Source organism: Euleptes europaea, chromosome 2, assembly GCF_029931775.1.
Source record: "Euleptes europaea isolate rEulEur1 chromosome 2, rEulEur1.hap1, whole genome shotgun sequence".
Taxonomy (NCBI): Eukaryota; Metazoa; Chordata; class Lepidosauria; order Squamata; family Sphaerodactylidae; genus Euleptes; species Euleptes europaea.
In genome coordinates this window covers 42140839-42160871 of record NC_079313.1, presented here as the reverse complement: position 1 = coordinate 42160871, position 20033 = coordinate 42140839, and the positions used below count along the sequence as shown (strand labels likewise).

The window sequence follows — 20033 nt, the reverse complement described above, 5'->3', positions numbered from 1 at the left end:
CTTTGCAAGAACCTCCATGTTTGGTAAAGACTGGGTCAGGGGGTCCAGAGTTATGGGGTCTGGAAGGGGTTGCCCCCATCTTCCTCCATTTGAGCGGCTGTAGGCAGATTCTTTAGAGCGATCTCTATGCTTCACAATGGAGCAGCCAGGATTTAAACCGGGGGGAGGGAATTCACCCGGCTCCTCCATAGAGATACAATGTATCTTTAATGGAGGAAGCTATTTCCTGTGTTTTTGCAAGGAGAAAGCTCTCCTTGTACAACCTACCTTGCCTGGACAGCTGAACAAGGGGAAGGGAGGGGGGAATTTAACTCCCAGATAGTGGCTAGCCCTGAGAGAAGAGTGTTCTTTGGCCAATCACATAAGCTGGATTCTTTTCTGTGTTTTGGCCAAAGGCTATACTACCTAGTCTGGCTGTTGCTCACACAGAGAGAGAGTTTGTTCTGGTGCAAAAACCTTGCCTTTTGCTCCTGCTGCCTCATCCTGAGCGGACCTGGTGGATTACAGCCTGCTTCATTGGATTATTTCCTGCCTGCTACTTGGAGGAGGAGAAGACATCCAACAGTTTGCCTATCATTTTATCTTACTTGGGGCTTTATTTCTAAACTTGATTCCTGTGTCTGGCTGTGTGTGTGGGGGGGGGGAGCCACTGGCTTACTGCTGGTGGTGAATCTCTGGCTTGAATCTCTCTCAGGCTGCAGAGTTTGGGGGGGGGTTCTGCTGTGGTTGGCTTGGCTGACTCCAAGCAAGGCTGAGTTTAGATCACAAACTCACACAGCTGCATTGATTGAGTGTGCTTTGCCAGTGGTTAATGTGGGTTCCTAAAGTGTTGCCTTGCCTTTCCTGTGTGATTTCTGCCAATTTTATTTTGCGCAACCAAGTACATTTGTGAACTGTTCAAATACAAACCAAAGGCACACTGAATATTCAGCATGGCAACTTCAAATCTGCTTGTGAACCAAACTGTCAGAGGAGTAACCATCACTGATTGGGTGATAATGATGATATATGTTCAATTATGGATGAATGAGATAAAAACAATAAAGAAGCATTCCTGCCCTAAGGATCTCACAAGGTAAATTAGGGTAGTGGGGGAGACAACAAAAGGGAAGGAAAGGAAGGGGAAGGGATATGCAAAACTTTTTCCAAGGCTAACAGATTTCAAATGTCTTTCTGAGACATTCCTGGCTAGAAGAGCTTTTAGTATCTTACAGGTTGCTGCAGTTGTGGGATTCTAAAAGGAATCACATTTAAAAATTTTTTGTAAATAACTTCCCCCATTCATCTGATGTGTTTTTAGCACAGAGGAATTCCGTAGGAGCCACAGAAGGGTATTGTGATTGGCTGCCCAGGCTTAAATGATTGATGATATTAGGCTATATTTAGGCCGCACTGCTTCCGTGCCTTCTGGGTTTTTTTTGTTTTTTGTTTTGTAATTATCTCCAACATCTTGATGATTTTAGAAAAGCTTCTGTTCCTAGGAAAAATGGAACTGTGATGAAGAGGTGTATGTGTGTATACACACATATATAATAGCAGTGCCAAAATGTCTCTCCCTCCCCTTGTCACTTAATCCTAAACTCAGGAAAAGCTACTTTGTCCAACCCCCAGGAAAAGAACTAGAAAGCATCAAAATCGAACAAAAGCTCTTGAGTTGACTCCTACAAACACAGACTTATTGCTTGTGGGTCTGATGCGTGTGTGTGTGTGGGGGGGGGATCAAGGATGCTGAGGAAAAGATCTTTTCCCCTCTGTAAACAATAAAAGATGCTTGAGATACGTAAACACATTTGGGCTGGAATAATAACTGTGTGAAGCTGAGAATGAAATAGAGTTATATAACTGTGTCTCATAAACAAGAAAACAGACACATCCCTACCGGATGGAGCTTGCAGTCAAATAAACTAGCAGCAAGGGTGACAATGGGGGAGAGGAGAATGAAGGAAGGATAAGAGGAAATGCAGCTGCATTCATTTAAGATTGGTTGCAGTTGGGAATGAGGGTTATAGAGTTATGTCGAAGACTTTGCAGATAGGGGATATTTGGAGGATGTGATGGTGGAATCATAGGAAGAGGATGCAACTGCCAATGTTCTTGGTGCTTTACAGAGACAAGGGTAACACGATGGATGGGAGCAAGTACAGTTTCACAAGCTACTTATAGAATCAGTTGGTGAGATTCCCAGGTTTGCTATTAGGTAAAGGTAGTCCCCTATGCAAACACTGGGCCATTACTGACCCATCGGATGTCAGATCATGACATTTAATGGGCAGACTGTGTTTACGGGGTGGTTTGCCAGTGCCTTCCCCAGTCGTCTTCCGTTTACCCCCAGCAAGCTGGGTACTCATTTTACCGACCTCGGAAGTCTGGAAGGCTGAGTCAACCCTGAGCCAGCCACCTGAAACCAACTTCCGTCTGGATCAAACTCAGGCCCTGAGCAGAGCTTGGACTGCAATACTGCAGCTTACCACTCTGCCCCACGGGGCTCAGTTTGCTATTAATACAATTAACCAATAATACAGCCAAATCACCTGTCTCCATTGGATTACAAGTAAAATATTTCAAGCTGAAATTCCTGTTGCTTAACTGCCTAAGGGGCATAATTTGCAGAGAGATTTTCTCACACAAGCCCTGATAAGTTGAAGAGGAGCTGTGCAGGAACACAATGGTCCCATTTGTTTTGATGAAACTGGCATTTAAGACTGTGTACTTAATGGTCAGGTTACTTGATAGGGCATCGAAGTCCCATCCACTTCAAACAAGCAGCAAATGTAACACATACTTATCTCCATATATTTCTCCAACCCAACTGGTGAAATATTAAAGAAAATTTAGCTTTCTCCATTCATGAGGCAGTAAGTGCAGCAAAAGTGTCCAAAAGGAGCAGGTATCGTGGTGCTTTCGTCCTTTTATTTCACTTTCTATCTCCTGCATTTGTATTCTGCCCTTTCTCCTGAGAGCCCAAAGTGGCAAACATGGTTTCCCCATCTCCATTTCATGCTCAACATAACACTATGAGGTAGGTTAGGAGAGGGGTGATTGGCCCAAGGTAAATGAGCAAGCTTCCATAGCAGAATGGAGATTTGAACCCAGATCTTCCACATGTTACGCTGACACTCACTCTCTTTCAGTTTACATTCAGTTTAGATGAGATGAATTATCAGTCACCATTTCATTCCTTGGACATATGTCAAAAGTAAGTGTACTAAACCCCTGTTCTCTGAACCTCCCTTCAGCAATATTGAAGGTATTATATTGGCCTGCTCTGCATGGCTAGTATACTGATTGCTGCAATAATATGGATACAAGGCTTTGAAATGCAATGAATGTGTATATAATATGTGTATAGATTATACCATGAGTGAGGGTCTCAGGCTTAGTAAAATGACTAGTTTATAAAATGTGCATTGTCTGGAGAGATGCAGCATGGTAATTTAATCCATAGGCAGCATATTTATGTGAACATGCTTGTATCGCTATGGTGTCCTCACTTCATATGGGACACAATAATTCTGCAAATTTATAAAATAAGACATCGAAGCAAGAAACCTCATGACCAATTTGTCATAATAACATGAAGAAGACCAAGACCATACAAAATGGGGGGAGGGGTTAAAACCTTGCCTCGACCTGGAGAATGGCAATCTATCACCATATCCAAAAGTCACTTGAACAGTTCTTACCAGGACATCCTGCCTTTCTGTTCCACATTTTCACTCTCTTCAATCTGGGCTAGTTGGGGAAGCAAGATTCCTAGCACAGCTCAAAGGCCTGATCTTGGGTGAAGATTAAATAGCACAAAGGTAAATTGTAAGAGTATTTCACAGTAACGAGAGATAGAGGTAGTCCTGTAGAACAGTCCCATGTAGTCTGAAAACACAGATGGTGGAAGGGACCACCTCACCTCATCCATATACCCTTTGTTGTAATATAACAAGACCAGATTTCTATCATTTTCATGCCTTGCCCTGCCTCTTGTACCCTGTTGGCTTCCCAAGCTATGCTGACATTCTTCTTTGGGCAACCTAAATAAATTTGCTAAACAATTGTAACCCGCTTTTCCTTAGGGATGCCAGCCCAGAGATCCCCCCAGAATTACAGCTCATCTCCAGACTACAGAGATCCATTCCCCTGGAGGGAATGGAGGGTGGACTCTGTGGTGTTGTACCCCACTAAGACCCCTGTCCTGCCCAAGCTCTATCCCCAACCTCCAGGAGTTTTTCAATCTGGATCTGGCCACCATACCCCACATCGCCCGCTGGTGGCCAGGGGAGACTTGGCAACCTTACTTTTCCTCCAGTAAGCTCAAAGTAACCCCATGAGGTAAATCAGGCTGATAGACTGGTTCAAGGTTAGCCAGTGAGCTTTGAACCTAGTTCAGCGTTCTAGCTACTACATCACACCGTTTCTGAATATAGGAAGAAGTCTTTTCCTCATAAAGATTGTACCACTATGTCACTTCAGTCTCTTCCTTTCATCTTTTCCTGTGTAACATATTTATTTACTTTTTATATATTCATCCTTCCTCCACAGTGCAGACATAAAGCAGCTTACATTGTTTCCCTCTCCTCCACTGTATCCTCACAACAGCCCTGTGAGGTAGGTTAGGCAGAGTGTGTGTGACTGACCCACAAGCATCCATGGCAGAGTGGGGATCTGAATCTGGGTCCCACAGAACCTAATCAGACACTCTAACAACTCACCAAGTTGGCTCATATCTACATTTTAAACCGCCACAATAAAACCCCAGTAAAATATCAAAAAAGGAAGGAGGGGAGATGCAGCTCCACTGAATTCTCAAGAGTTGTGCTGCTTCACCCTATATGAAGAGCCAATCCTTCGAGTGTACGAAGCGAAACTAAGGATATACAGTTCAAAGAAATCCCTATGTTTCCTGAACCTCAATTGATACGATGCTTGGGGAACATTTTGCTCTACTGGTTGAAAACACCCAGGATCCCCCGACCCTTCTCTTCTCCCCTGAAATCAATGGGCTGTATTGGAAGGTCCTTGAAAATAGCAAAACAAATGGCTTCAAATAAACACCACTAAAAGCTAACTACTGCCATTATCTGCTCCTGTTGACTGGGTACCAGCAAATTAAACATTGATCAGTAAATTAATCACATGTTTAGTTTTTAAGCATAACAGCCCTCTAGAGCTGTTCTGCCTTGATGTTTGATTGCAATCGCAATGAACATAACACAGGTGGGGAGGAAAGATTTCTCACCAATATTTAGTCAAGAGCTATCTCTTGAAACTTTCATTAGCCTTCGTGCATCAAACAATATGGCAGAAGACCCAGAATTCATCCGCTCCACTAAGTGATTACCACAGAATGAGATAAGAGCAATTTTGAACCGGCTCCTGTTTCAAAGAACAAAATTTACTCACACATACCATGTACAAACAGCAAATAAACACAGTGGAAGATTAAATCCATAAAGAAAAGTAAGCTGGCATATAATTGGCATTCCCCTCTTAACCAATTTGCCTACAAGTTTGGGGGTTTTGTTTGTTTGTTTGTTTGTTTTTGGCCATACAGTAACACTTACTTTGAAATCTTGTTCTGTGACATTTATATCCTGTATTTTAAAATTGGCAAAAGAAGAAACATTTTGTCTGCTCTTTTACATATTACAGTTTTTGTAGGGGGTGGGAGACATTAGCAGTACTCTGATCTCTTTTGCTATGATTTTCTGGAATAATAAGCATGCAAATTAACAACAACACAGCCTAGGAAAAAGAACCAAAAAGCCCCTCAAATATTTCAAGACTTGCATACAGTTTGACTACGGGATACAAATATTCTGCAAACCCACTTAGGAAATCTTCTCCTGCAGCCAGTCTGCTAAGACCCTTTCCAAAGCTTTTGCAATTGTAGGGTCCAGATTGCAACATGCATTAATGAAAAGCCTGAAGGTGGAATACTTAAGCTGGTTTACGAATAATTAAACTTAGAAGTCATCCGCTTTGGTGGTCTTAAAAACACACATACATATAGCAGAGCATTCCCCTCTTCCCTCCTCTCTTCTCCCCAATGAAAGCTTTCAAGAGATCAAAGTTACTTACTAGAGTATTAGAAGTGGACAGCCTGGTGGTATTTAGTCCTACCAGTGATGGGAGCGTTTGGGACATCCAGTTAGAGATCATTGCCATGGTACTCAGGACAGCACCAAGCTTAAGCAGGGGAGGACTCATTGCTGTGAAGGCTAATGAGTTTTCATAGTGACTGATTATCATCCAAGAGCAGGCAGGCAGGGAGAGGCGTGCCTGCAGCTCACCACATCCACAGCATGAAAGGGGATCGGCCTCCCCGGATCTCATCATCCACTAAAACACACACTCCCAGCAGCCTCACTCCCCCCCTCCCCCCCGGCACAGCTTCTAGTTTTCTCTGCTTCCCACTCCACAAGATCGCAGGCTGTCCACAGACACCACAATGGTCTTTTTATATGCCTATAACTATTACAGCGTTCCTGCCGAGGGAAGGGAAGGGAAACTGGGGTGGGGTGGGGTGGGGGAGAAGAGTGGAAGGTTCTAAGGAGTCTGTTTCAAGTGTGAGGGCTAATTAAACATACAGCACAAATAGGGAGAAGCCCAACAAAATGAACCCACTGTACCAAGAGGAAGGGTATGGAAGGGATTCCCACACAATATTTTGGCTGAACACAGGACTATCAAAAGGTTTGCGGGGGAGATTGTCAACAAGCTGTCTCTGTGTGCTCTGAAGCTGGGTAATTGTTTAAGGCCACAAAACCTACACTCACTGGGAACCAAACTGCATTGATTTCCAAAGGGCTTACATCTATGTAAACATCTTTACTTTTATTTATTAAGACTCATACCCCACCTTTTGATCGATCTATCTATCTATCTATCTATCTATCTATCTATCTATCTATCTATCTATCTATCTATCTATCTATCTATCTATCTATCTATCTATCTATCTATCTATCTATCTATTTTTACTACATTTATACCCACCCTGCCTTTCTCCCCACTGGGGACTAAAAGCAGCTTACATTGTTCTTTTCGCCTTTGTTTTATCCTCACAGCAACACTGTGAGGTAGGATAAGCTGAGAGAGAGTCACCCTGAAGGATTCCCTGGCATAGAGGAAATTTGGGTCTCCCAGATCCTAGTCTGATGCTCTAACCACTAAACCAAAAGGTGCTATAGCACACCTGGGCAATTTCCTTTTTACGTGTGCACATGTTTTGCTGCTAAGACTCTCTTTCCATGATGTTTAGAAGCCTATTCAGACTGAGGGGAAATCATCATTTGACAGGATGCATGCGGAAGAGTGCCATAGTCAGGAAATGGCTATGCTTGATCAGGGATCTAGAGGGAGGGTCTGGATTTACCTTTACTTGTCACATTATCAGTCACTTTTTACATCAGCTACCATAATAAAACTTTTGTATGGCTTGAATTTTGGAACTCCCCCCTCAAAAAAAAACAAAAAACAAAAAAAAACCCTGCCCATTTTTGTGTCCAATTGCAATTTTTTTTTTAAAAAAAGTCCTGCATTGCCTCTATCAATAGTTGCATATTCAATACCTCTACAATCCATAAATGGAGAAGAAAGAATTGATTGGGGAGATAATTTTAAGTCACATATTTCCACTCCACTGCACACATGTAACATAGGGTGGCCAACAGCCTGTTGGGGTCTGGAATTGTCCCAGAATTAGAAATGATCTCCAGACGACAACAGTCAGTTTACCTGGAGAAACCAGGGTGGATGTCTAATGAACGTTTGGTTGAGATAGGATATAAAAAGGGCATTTTCGTGAAATGGAAAAAGGGGGAAATCAACAAAGAGGAATACAAACAAGTAGCCAGTATATGCAGCAAGAAAGTCAGGAAGGCTAAAGTGCAGAAAGAGCTCCAGCTGGCCAGGGAAGTTAAGAACAACAAAAAAGGTTTTTTTTGGTTATGTCCATAGCAAAAGTAAGATCAAGGTAGTGATGGGGTCATTGCGTGGAGAGGACGGTGAATTAATAACAGGAGAGGCAGAAAAGGCAGAATTACTTAACACCTTCTTTGTCTCAGTCTTCTCCCAAAAGGGAAATAGTGCTCAACCTGGGAATAATGGAGTAGAGGATGCAGTAGGGGAATTACAGCATAGTATAGATGCTGGGATAGTACAGGAATACCTGGCTACTCTTAATGAATTTAAGTCTCTGGGGCCAGATGAACTGCATCCAAGGGTGTTAAAAGAGCTGCCCAAAGTGATCTCAGAACCACTGGCAATAATCTTTGAGAATTCCTGGAGAACAGGAGAAGTCCCAGCAGACTGGAGGAGGGCAAATGTGGTCCCCATCTTTAAAAAAAGGGGGGGAATCCCAAACAATTATCACCCAGTCAGCTTGACATCAATACCAGGTAAGATACTAGAGCAGATAATTAAACAGACAGTCTGTAAACACTTAAAAAGAAATGCCATGATCACTGACAGTCAACATGGGTTTCTCAAAAACAGGTCATGCCAAACTAATCTCATATCTTTTTTTGAAAGAGTGACAAGTATGGTAGATGAAGGGAATGCTGTAGATGTAGTGTACCTTGATCTCAGTAAAGTCCCCCATGATCTTCTTGAAGCAAAGCTAGTAAAATGTGGGCTGGACACTGCTACTGTTAGGTGGATTGGTAATTGGTTGACCAACCGAACCCAAAGGGTGCTCATTAATGGCACAACTGCATCCAGGAGAGGAGTGACCAGTGGGGTGCCACGGGGGTCTGTCCTGGGACCGGTACTATTTAATATTTTTATAAATGACTTGAATGATGGAATAGAGGACATGCTAATCAAATTTGCAGATGACAACAAGTTAGGAGGGGTAGTTAATACCCCAGAGGACAGGGTCAGAGTTCAGAATGACCTCGATAGACTGGAGAGCTGGGCCATAAGTATTAAAATGGATTTCAATAGGGAGAAGTGTAAGGTACTTCACCTAGGCAGAAACAACATAAGGCACAGGTACAGGATGGGAGAGAGTTGGCTTGACAACAGTACATGTGAAAGACATCTGGGAGTCTTAGTGGACCACAAACTGAATAAGAGTCAACAGTGTGATATGGCGGCTAAGAAGGCCAATGCAATTCTGGGCTGCATCAAAAGGAGTATTGTATCTAGATCAAGGGAAGTAATACTACCACTATATTCTGCATTGGTCAGACCTCACTTGGAATACTGTGTCCAGTTTTGGGCTCCACAATTTTAAAAGGATGTTGACAAGTTGGAGCATGTCCAGAGGAGGGCGACCAGAATGGTTAAAGGTCTGGAATCCATGCCCTATGAGGAGAGTCTTAAGGAGCTGGGTTAGTTTAGTCTGGAGAAGAGAAGGTTAAGGGGTGACATGATAGCCATGTTTAAATATTTGAAAGGATGCCATGTTAATGAGGGAACAAGCTTGTTCTCTGTTGCTCCAGAGACTAGGACACGGAGTAATGGATTTAAACTAATAGAAAAGTGATTCCACCTAAACATTAGGAAGAACTTTCTGACGGTGAGGGCTGTTCGATGGTGGAATGCGCTGCCTCGAAGGGTGGTGGAGTCCCTGTCTTTGGAGGTCTTTAAGCAAAGGCTGAATGGCCATCTGTCGGGAGCTCTTTGATTGTGGGATCCTGCATGGCAGGGGGTTGGACTCGATGACTCTTGTGGTCTCTTCCAACCTTGTGTGATTTTGTGATTTGTGATTCTGCAGGTGGACTCTAGGGCATCGTGTCACTGCTGAGTTCCCTCCCCTCCCCAAACTCAACCCTCCCCAGTACCACCTCCACACCTCCAGGAATTTCCCAACCCAGAATTGGCATTCCTGCATTGCAACACTACTGTCAGCTAGCAGGTCAGGTGCTTGGCTGCAAATACTCATGAGCCAGCCCTTAGACTGGTTTGTCTCACTGCTGTCCAACACGAGCAGCTGCCAAACAGCTTTGTGACTGCATAGTAGCTATAGTGGTGGAGATTCATGTACTTCTGGGTCACAGATGGTTGGGTCAGATAATAAAATGATGTGCATGGGGGGAAATGACAATTCCTGTGAGACATATGCAAAATAACATCAGTAATACAGATGTAGATGAACAACAGGTGGCACTCCTTTTAAAAACATGGCATTTATTTATTATTCCTGGTTGACTGGCTGGTTTATTTATTATTAAACAATTGGCTCAGAATGGTGCACAGTAACGACTGTTTTAAGTGCATGTGCGAAATGCCTCTTATCAAGCTGGACTGTTAAATACAGGGAACCCAACCTTAGCCTCACGACTCTGCCTTGGAGTGGAGGCACACCCGAGGAAACTTGACTTCTCTGGGCTCCAGCCTTCCAACAGCTTCTACAGAAAGAAAAGGAAGATGAAGCAAATTGATCGGCCACTTGTGGTGCCTCGAGCTGGCTGTGGGTTTTGTTGTTGTTGCTCCTTGCCTTTTCCTGGCCCTGCCTGAACCTTTGTCTCTTCTGCACTCTCCTGGCCTGTTTGCCTTTAATTTCCCACTTATGCCTTTATGCCATCTACATCCTGTCTTGTCCTTGAAAATTACAGCAGTTCAGATTGAAGGCATTTTTTAAATGTTCTCTCCCTGCATGCCGAAAGCATAATAGGTGATGGGTCAGATTCCTTCTGCCAGATTGGCTAGTTTTCTAAATGCAGGGAGCTTTGAACATGATGGGAGTGTTCAAATCTGAGACCAAAGGTTGAACTGAGATGCTTGCCTATGGTCGCCCTTAGGTTTGGGGCCAAACCCAACTGTCTATCCAAAGGCCCATGCTTGTGGTTTAAATATGAATAGGTTTATGCATGGTTCTCCCAGCTAGATTCTTTATGCAAATACTGCAAACATTGTGAGATAATCTTTTTATATATATAAATTTTTTATTAACTTTTATAACATACAAAAAAGAAAATTATAACAATAAAAACAAAAAACTAAAATAACAATAGAAAACCAGGAGTATCAATATATATTCATTAATACAATTTTAAAATATAATTGTTAAATCTTATAAGATACCCCCATCCCACCACCCATCACCCCATGTGACCCTTCACCTGACTTTCGCAGAAGTGCCATATCAGTTTTAAACTTATTAATTGTTAATATAATGTATAGATATTTAAAAAGACTAATTTCTATAGCTCACTAAGTAACTTAATAAAATCTGTTTTTGCCAGTTTATCCCAATATGTGGTGGCCTTTTTCCACATATTTTTAAATTCTTCCATATCCTTTTCATGAAGGAATTCTGTTAATTTGGCCATCCTCATATAAATCCATAATTTCTCTCTCCAGTCATTTATTGAAGGTTTATTCGCTTGTTTCCAAATTTTTGCAATTACAATTCTTGCAGCAGCAAAACTATATTGACAGATAATTCTGTCATTATTATTCAGATTTTCTTGTGGGATTCCTATTAAACAAAATGCCGGCTTTCTTTTTACACTGATATTAAATTATTAGTTTCTCTTACAACTTTTACCCAATTTTTTTAAATTTTTTTACATGTCCACCATGCATGCATAAAGGTACCTCTTTCCTTTCCACATTTCCAACATAAATCCGTCTCCCCTGTTTTCATTTTAGCTATAATCACAGGTGTGATATACCATCTATAAAACATTTTGTATAAATTTTCTCTAATTTCATTCATAATTGTAAATTTAAACTCCCTTTTCCATAATCTTTCCCAAATATCCAAATCTATATTAAATCCTAATTCCCACATCCATTTCACCATTACTGGTTTAATTCTTTCCTGTTCCAAATTAATTTCAATTAATAATTTATATATTCTACCAATACATTGTGAGATAATCTGAAGTTGTGAAGCTTTTATCAGATGGCAGCTCTCTCCCAGGCTGCAAATGGACGTAAAGCACATGCAAGGTGTGATTATCACCACATCAAAGGACAATTAACCAGCAATGTATGGTGATCCCTGTGGCGTAATACCTATGCATTCTTAATTGGAGGTGATTTCATTTTAATCACAGAGGGATGTATTTCCTGGGGTCTTTGCATGGGGGTTCAAGCAAGTTCTTGATATTTGTGAGGTGAACGTTAATATAAAAAGTTGGTAAAAGGGGCAAAACATTGTCTTTGGCCATGATCCAACAGCAATCACAGGATGCATCCAGTTAGATCAATAGAGCTCTGAATGGGCATCTCAGTTTAAGTGAGGTGTGTGCATCTGACTCACATCCAAAACTGCATCAGTAACATGAGGAAGGCTTACCCTTAATGAAGGTAGCCTTCTGCTTGCAGAACTCTCTTGTTCGATCAGTACATTTGGTTTCAAGAGGGAGGAATGTTGGAGCTGGAGTCAACATCTGATATAACTGACATCAGATGAATATATTCATAAACGATCTTCCTGACCTGATCAGAGATCTAACTTGGAAAAGGCTTGCTTGATAGGAACTAGAAACTGAATGGGACTTTGTTTCAAGTAAACAAGGATATAATTAACTCAAAATTCATTTGAATTAGCTAAGGGGAATTCTCTTCTGGCTTTGTACCAAACAAATTATTTGTGTGAAAACAACACTGTATTGCCCTATACAAAGTTTCTTGGCGAGGCTTCTGACCTTTGGTTATGTGACTGTTGCTTCCAGGAAACTTCTCTAATAGCATGCACTGAGCACGCTCAATATTCCATCAAATTCATTCTGAGCTGTCTCGAAAACAAGTTTTGCAAATGCTGTGAAAAGAGCAGCGTACTTTGACGTACAGCTTGGAACATAGTTTGAAATGAACTTTGCTCCTTTTAGTGATAGAAAAAGCTGTATCAAGAAGATACTTTCCCCCTGTCCCTCTTTTTTAAAGCACATTTGTGTACAGCCCAACAAAATGTCACACACTTTTAAGGCCCCTTGACTCTCAACAGAGCCAACATGGACTGTGTGAGTCACTGGAGTTCTTTCAATGTTCTCAGCATTTTCTCTAAAAATCAGGTATTGGGCAAGGGAGCCTGATGTGAGGCATCAAGCCTTCCCCTGAGTCACTTTCTGTACCTGTCACAGCCTCAGGGAGTTGCTTTTTACCATGTCAAGCAGGCCTAACAACAGCTATCCAGGGCCAATTCAGGTCAGGCAAATGACACAAAGGAAGGCTTAACAAGGAGCCCCGGGGCGCAGAGTGTTAAGCTGCAGTACTGCAGTCAAAAGCTCTGCTCACGACCTGAGTTCAATCCCGACGGAAGTCGGTTTCAGGTAGCCGGCTCAAGGTTGACTCAGCCTTCCATCCTTCCGAGGTCGGTCAAATGAGTACCCAGCTTGCTGGGGGTAAAGGAAAGATGACTGGGGAAGGCACTGGCAAACCACCCCGCAAACAAAGTCTGCCTTGGAAACGTCAGGATGTGACGTCACCCCATGGGTCAGGAATGACCCGGTGCTTGCACAGGGGACCTTTACCTTTACCTTAAGGCTTAACAACCTCCCTTTGCATTGTGGTCCGGATTGTAACCAGCCCCCTCAACCTGATTTTGAGAGGAAAAAACTACTAAGAGCTCTATTCACAGAAATTACTGTCTCATGTATGTAGCCCTTGCTGTGCCCCAGAATTCAGGCGGACTTTAATCACAGATTCTCTGATTAAATTGTGATCATTTTGATAGCTTAACATCTTAGAATCTGTCTGTTTCTTTGATACATGCCAGTATTGACTGGTTGCACCAAGCTTTGCAGCCCATGAAACAAACTGATTTGGCAGATGATATAGGACAGAAATGTTCTTAATGAATTTAAGTGCCATGGCTATTTTTAAAACAGGTTGAGCTCACCAATACTTTTGCCCCAAAACTTTTCCCACCTCTTCACTGCCACCTTTCAGACTCTTTGAAATGTGTCTTTAGAGCAGCTCTAAGTCATTTGGGAACTATGTGACAAAAAGGAAGAGGGGAAAACAGGACGCCCAGCTGGGTGCCACTTCCTATTCCTAGCACTTCTACAGCTAATAAAGACATAGATCTTGTCCATTTCTCACTATAGGGAGATGTTAGTTGGTATCACAGAGATTCAGATTTATTAATATGGCAAATGGCATTAAAAACATTCATAAGATATCACAGAGATGCTTTGTGCAATTCTCTCCCTTTGAAGATGCATGAGATGGAGTTTGTTTAAGCACTGAGGACAGGAATAACAGAATCATAGAGTTGGAAGGGACCACCAGGGTCATCAAGTCCAACCTTCTGCACAATGCAGGAAATTCACAACTACCTCCCCCCACACCCCTAGTGACCAGAAGATGGCCAAGATGCCCTCCCTCTCATCATCTGCCTAAGGTCACAGAATCAGCATTGCTGACAGATGGTCATCTAACCTCTTCTTAAAAAGCTTCATGGAAGGAGAGCTTACCACCTCCTGAGGAAGCTAGTTCCACTGAGGAACCGCTCTATCTGTTAGAAAATTCTTCCTAATGTCTAGATGGAAACTCTTTTGATTTAATTTCAACCCGTTGGTTCTGGTCCGACCTTCTTGGGCAACAGAAAACAACTCAGCACCATCCTCTATATGACAGTCCCTCAAGTACTTGAACATGGTTATCATATCCCCTCTCAGTCTTCTCCTCTTCAGGCTAAACATACCCAGCTCCTTCAACCTTTCCTCATAGGACTTGGTCTCCAGACCCTTCACCATCTTTGTTGCCCTCCTCTGGACACGTTCTAGCTTGTCTACATCTTTCTTAAATTGTGGTGCTCAAAATTGAACACAGTACTCTAGGTGAGGTCTAACCAGAGCAGAGTAAAGCATGATCTGGACACTATTCTTCTGTTGATGCAGCCCAAGATCGCATTTGCCTTTTTAGCTACCGCATCACACTGCTGACTCATGTTCAGTGTTTGGTCTACTAAGGCCCCAAGGAAATACAGCCCAGTTGTGCTTCCTGCCCCCTTGCTTTTCTTCCTATCCATATCAGCCTCAGTAATGCTCTGACAGTGTGCAAGCTGTCCCAAAGTTGCCATCAGCACTGTTGAATATTCAACTACTGTTAATTAGTATCCAGACAGTTTGCATATTCTTCGTTGTACAAAAAAGTCAATTATGAATGTTGATTTTCAGACTATGTTGCTGCAGTTTATCTAGGATTGGAAGCCATTACCTTACCTTACTTGCCCTTGATACGACTGATCTGGCTACCTGGATCCATGCCATGGTGACATCAAGACTAGACTACTGCGATGCATTGCACATTGGTTTCCCCTCAATATCGATTTGGAAATGCCAGCTGGTGGAGAATGCTGCAGCTCAGCTATTATCAGGGTCTAGATGGAGTGTGCATTTTACTTCCATTCTGCAGTCACTCCATTGGCTGCCCATCAGTTACCAGGCTCAATTTAAAGTATTGACCATCTCACAGAAAGCCCTTCATGGCCTTGGACTCATATCTGCAAGACTGTCTCTCCCTCTATGCTTCTCTGTGAAGCTTCATTTATCTGAACAGGGCCTACCCACCTGCAAACAGGCAAAATCAACAACTGCCCATACATGTGCCTTCTCTGTTGTGGCCCCCACCTTGTGGAATGGTCTGCTTGAGGAGGTCAGGAAGGCTTCCAATTTCCTGGCTTTCTGCAAATTATACAAAACTGAATTATTCAGGAGGTCTTTTCTATGCAGGCAATAGGGTAGCAGTGTACAAAATGATTCACAAAGTTACTTGTAGAAATTATTAGGGACTGTGGTCTATGCTACTGTGTATAGTTTGCTGTAAACTGGGTCCTACTGTGTAATTTTGCATCTTTTTTAATGTGTCATGTTAACACTTATGCTTTGCTTAAGTTTTGTTTTTTAGATTTCTGGTGGTTCCACATACCAAATCCTATTTTATCGTTCATTGAATGTCCCATCCTGTTGATTGTGTTGACTGACTCAAGTCCCAGCGAGAAAGGTGGACTATAAATAATGTAAATAAATAAATAAATAAATAAATAAACCCATTGGTAAATGCTGGAGGGCAGGAACAGTTGTGCCAATGTGCACCATTACTTCTATTGCATATCATCATGTCAAGGACAATTCTGTAGGATTCCCTCAGAACTCTATAGTTAAACCATAATGTTTTGGGTGAATCCTTGAGTGTTGGTTTGATGGGATGATGCCACTTATGGTTTTGTGCTGGAAGTGATGTCATGTGCTGGTGTAACGCCAGCAAACTCCCTATTTCCCCCCACTAGCCTGTAAAGTCCTTAGTCAATTTCATTTCATGTTCCTAGGCTTGGAGCTGCACTTCTCATAATTTTTACAATTCCTCAAACAGACAAGATCATGCATCTCTTTCTGTCATAAAACACAAACGGCAGTCTCAGTTTGTCTCAGCACTGTGCAGGGAAAGTAAAAGGGGTTTAATCCTTTAACCTCCATTTAGTTTTTTTTCTATTCAAACCTGGTTCCCCTGTTCTGTTATTAGCATTTAAAGGAGAAAAGATTTGTCCTTTAAAAACATGCATTTTCTCCATTAAAACACTAATCGCACAGCAGGAAATCAATTTTATGAGCTGTCGGGCATTATGGCAAAGGCTGGCAAAGAATAAAGTAACAAATATAGACTAAACTATCACAGGACCGCCCCCCCCCCCAGTCAAGACATGTGAAAAATCTCTGAATTTACATTGGATATGAAAAGGCTAATTTAACTAACACTGTGTGTGTGTGTGTTAAGTGTCGTCAAGTCATTTCCGACTCATGGCGACCCTATGAATCAATGTCCTCCAAAGTGTCCTATCCTTAACAGCCTTGCTGAGATCTTGCAAATTGAGGGCCGTGGCTTCCTTTATAGAGTCAATCCATCTCTTGTTGGGTCTTCCTCTTTTCCTGCTGCCTTCATCTTTTCCAAGCATGATTGTCTTTTTCAGTGACTCTTGCCTTCTCATACTAACTAACACTACCTGAGCATATATAGGCATGCTGCAAGAATCGACACAAACATGATCCCCAGGTGAACTTTTCTTGATCAGCTCCTGTGATCAGATGCAAGGTGAGTTCCTGATTGGGTTGCTTTGATGGCCATTGGTGAAGTTTATGTTGAAGTTTATGTTTGTTTTTGCCATTCCAGTTGTTAACCTTTGGACTGCTTGCCATGGTTACTATTTTGAAAACTGTTTTCAAATTGATTCTTGTAGGTTATCTGGGCTGTGTGACCATGGTCTTGGTATTTTCTTTCCTGACGTTTCGCCAGCAGCTGTGACAGGCATCTTCAGAGGAGTAACACTGAAGGACAGTGTCTCGACACTGTCCTTCAGTGTTACTCCTCTGAAGATGCCTGTCACAGCTGCTGGCGAAACGTCAGGAAAGAAAACACCAAGACCACGGTTACACAGCCTGGATAATCTACAAGAACCAATGAACTCTGACCGTGAAAGCCTTCGACAATATTTTGTTTTCAAATTGCTGCTATTAGACCACTACACTAGTCTCTCATTTCCTCATCCAGCCCAATGAGTCTGAGGGCTGGGCTTTTCAGTAGGAGGTCAGAAAACAGAAGACAACAAGGGTGCCTTTGGTGAAGGCAAGAGCACTTTCTCATTGTGATTGCTAACTGATGATGTATATACATTCAGGGATGGCAGTTGGTCTAGGTCTCACCAATCAGACAGGTACACTTACAAAATGTCACCTCTGGTTAGGTTCCAAGTGTACTGAAGATGAAATTGACTTAAGGGTATTCCCTTAGGATCAATACACTCAGTACAGCTCCCTGCTCAGAGTCAAAGAGCGTGAAATGAAATTGACCAAGGTTTTCTTAGCCATTGCAAGCCTTGATGAATTTCAACTAATATAGCCTGAGGCTCCAAGCCTAGCAGCCTAAGATGAAATTGATCCAGGGGAGAACCATGCCCCAATTAGATAAAGAAACAGGGGTTTAAAAGCACCCTACTCTTCTTGCCCCCAGAAAATCATAAGGAAAAATAAGTGAGGCGTTTATTGACCATACATTTATTTGTACAAAAATATAATGCTGAGGAAAGACACGACAGATTGGGAAGTGGGATGTGCCTCTACTAAAAATGAGCTCCTGGGACCTTCCTTTCAGATACTGTAAGAATGCACCAGAGAAGGACAATTTCCTTTCACTTCCATTCTCCAGCCCCAGGAAGATGCCATGCCAAGAAGACCAAGGGCCATTTATGCACAGAGGCATCATAGTTGGGTGGATGCATCTCAGTAAAGACACTAGTATTGGATGCTCAGCAACTATTAGCCTAACAGTGACATCCTAATAGCCTAACAGTGACATTCATTGACTTCAATGAATTTAGAGAAGTGTAATCATACTTAGGATTGCACTGTGAGAGCCAATTCTGTAATGGCACCGTTATAGAAGAGGAAGTCCACTTGGATCACTTACTGTAAGAAGGTTAGCTAAGTCCTTTTTGTTATTGCAGATGGCATTTGAGCCACAGGAAGACAACTGAGGAGTGGCTTTATTTTGCCTTTGTTTTACTTGATGATCTTCAGCTGCTTGTTCAGTATTGAGTTATAGTATAGTGTCATTTTTATTTCATAGCATTTTATTGCTAGAGTTTTTACATTGCCTTGAGAGCACATAGGGCTCTGTATTATTATTCAGCATTTTATTATATTATATACTATATTATTCTACAGTAGGAAAATAAACAAATTGAACTAAATTCCCAGGCTGGCCACGCTGGCATTATCATGTTTGCTTAGCCAGTAATCTTCCCTGTGCTATGAAAAGTCTCATTATGGGCCATTGGTGGATCTGGTCCTGACAAGACAGAAGTCCAGACTATTCATGAGAAGGTTGTTTCCTCCTAACTGAGGTGTTGCTTTGTATCCAGTGGCATAGTGGTTAAGAGCGACAGACTCTAATCTGGAGAACTGGGTTTGTTTCCCCACTTCTCCACATGAAGCCTGCTGGGTGACCTTGGGCTAGTCACAGTTCTCTCAGAACTCTCTCAGCCCCAACTACATCACAAGGTGCCTGTTGTGTGTGTGGGAGGGGGGGAGTCAAGGCAATTGTAAGTCACTTTGAGACTCCTTAAAGGTAAAGAAAAGAGGGGGAATGAAAACCAACTCTTCTTTTTCTCTTGTCAGAAGAAAACATTTACCATTGGAGGAGGGAGAGTGACTTCCATATTCTGTCTATCACATTTTTATACCAGCCTTCCTCCAAGGAGCACAGGGCAACTTACATTGTCCTCTCTTTTCCTTCATGTTACCATCACAAGAAACCTATGAGGCAGGTCAGGCTGAGAGATAGTGCTGTGAATCCAACTTTCCTCCAAGTTGGCCTCCTCTAACATAAAATGTCTCCAGGAAACCAGTTCTCATAGGTCTGAGTCCAAATCTGTCACCAAATCCTACTGGCTCTCTGCTTTCTTCTGACCCTTGGGGGCAGTGTTTTGGGGGGAGAAGTGGAAGCTATAGCAGACATGGAAGGTGAGTTCCACTTTGCTGATAGATAATGTCTGATACAGGTAGCTTACATTCATGTTTAACTAGGGTTGCCAACCTCCAGGTAGTACAGAAACAGGCTGATAACAATGTGTAATGACAATAGTATATTGAATATAACAACGTGCTACCAAGCCAATTGCATGTATACAACAAAGTATTTCTCAGTCCTAGGTCTATAACAACATGCTAACAAGCCAATTACATATGTACAACAAAGTATTACTCAGTCCTGGTACAGTAACAATCAATCCGAGGTAGATGTCTTCAAGTGAAGAAGGGTAGAAAGGGATACGATCATTTCAATTCTTCCTCAGTCCCGTTTCTATACAAATATATATATTACAATAAACAGTCTCTCATAAATGTTCTCTCAATGACTTAAACAATATAAATATACACTTACATATATTGATGTCAAACTGTACTCATTTCAATATAAGCTTCTGTAGCTTCAAAAATTTCCATAGACTTTTAAGCATCACCCTTTTAGGGACAAAATAGCAACCATGTATATTTTTTAGCTTATCTATTCCAACATCAGGATATCCATTGAATTAAGTTTGCACAGACAAATTTACAGTTTCCACATTCCCAAATGGGATA

General features: G+C 42.0%; 1 protein-coding gene across 2 annotated transcripts in view; it reads right to left on the bottom strand.

Moving 5' to 3' along the window:
- OLFM3 (olfactomedin 3) overlaps nt 1-20033 on the bottom strand; it is a 233031-nt gene that overhangs the window by 66998 nt on the left and 146000 nt on the right. Inside the window, exon 1 of one of the 2 annotated variants that reach the window (XM_056844520.1) lies at nt 6073-6254. The exons of the other annotated variant lie outside the window; for it this stretch is intronic. Coding sequence (XP_056700498.1) covers nt 6073-6243 — 171 coding nt within the window. The 5' untranslated portion in view covers nt 6244-6254. Of the gene's footprint in view, nt 1-6072; nt 6255-20033 lie in introns of those variants that run through there. 2 annotated transcript variants of the gene reach the window in all.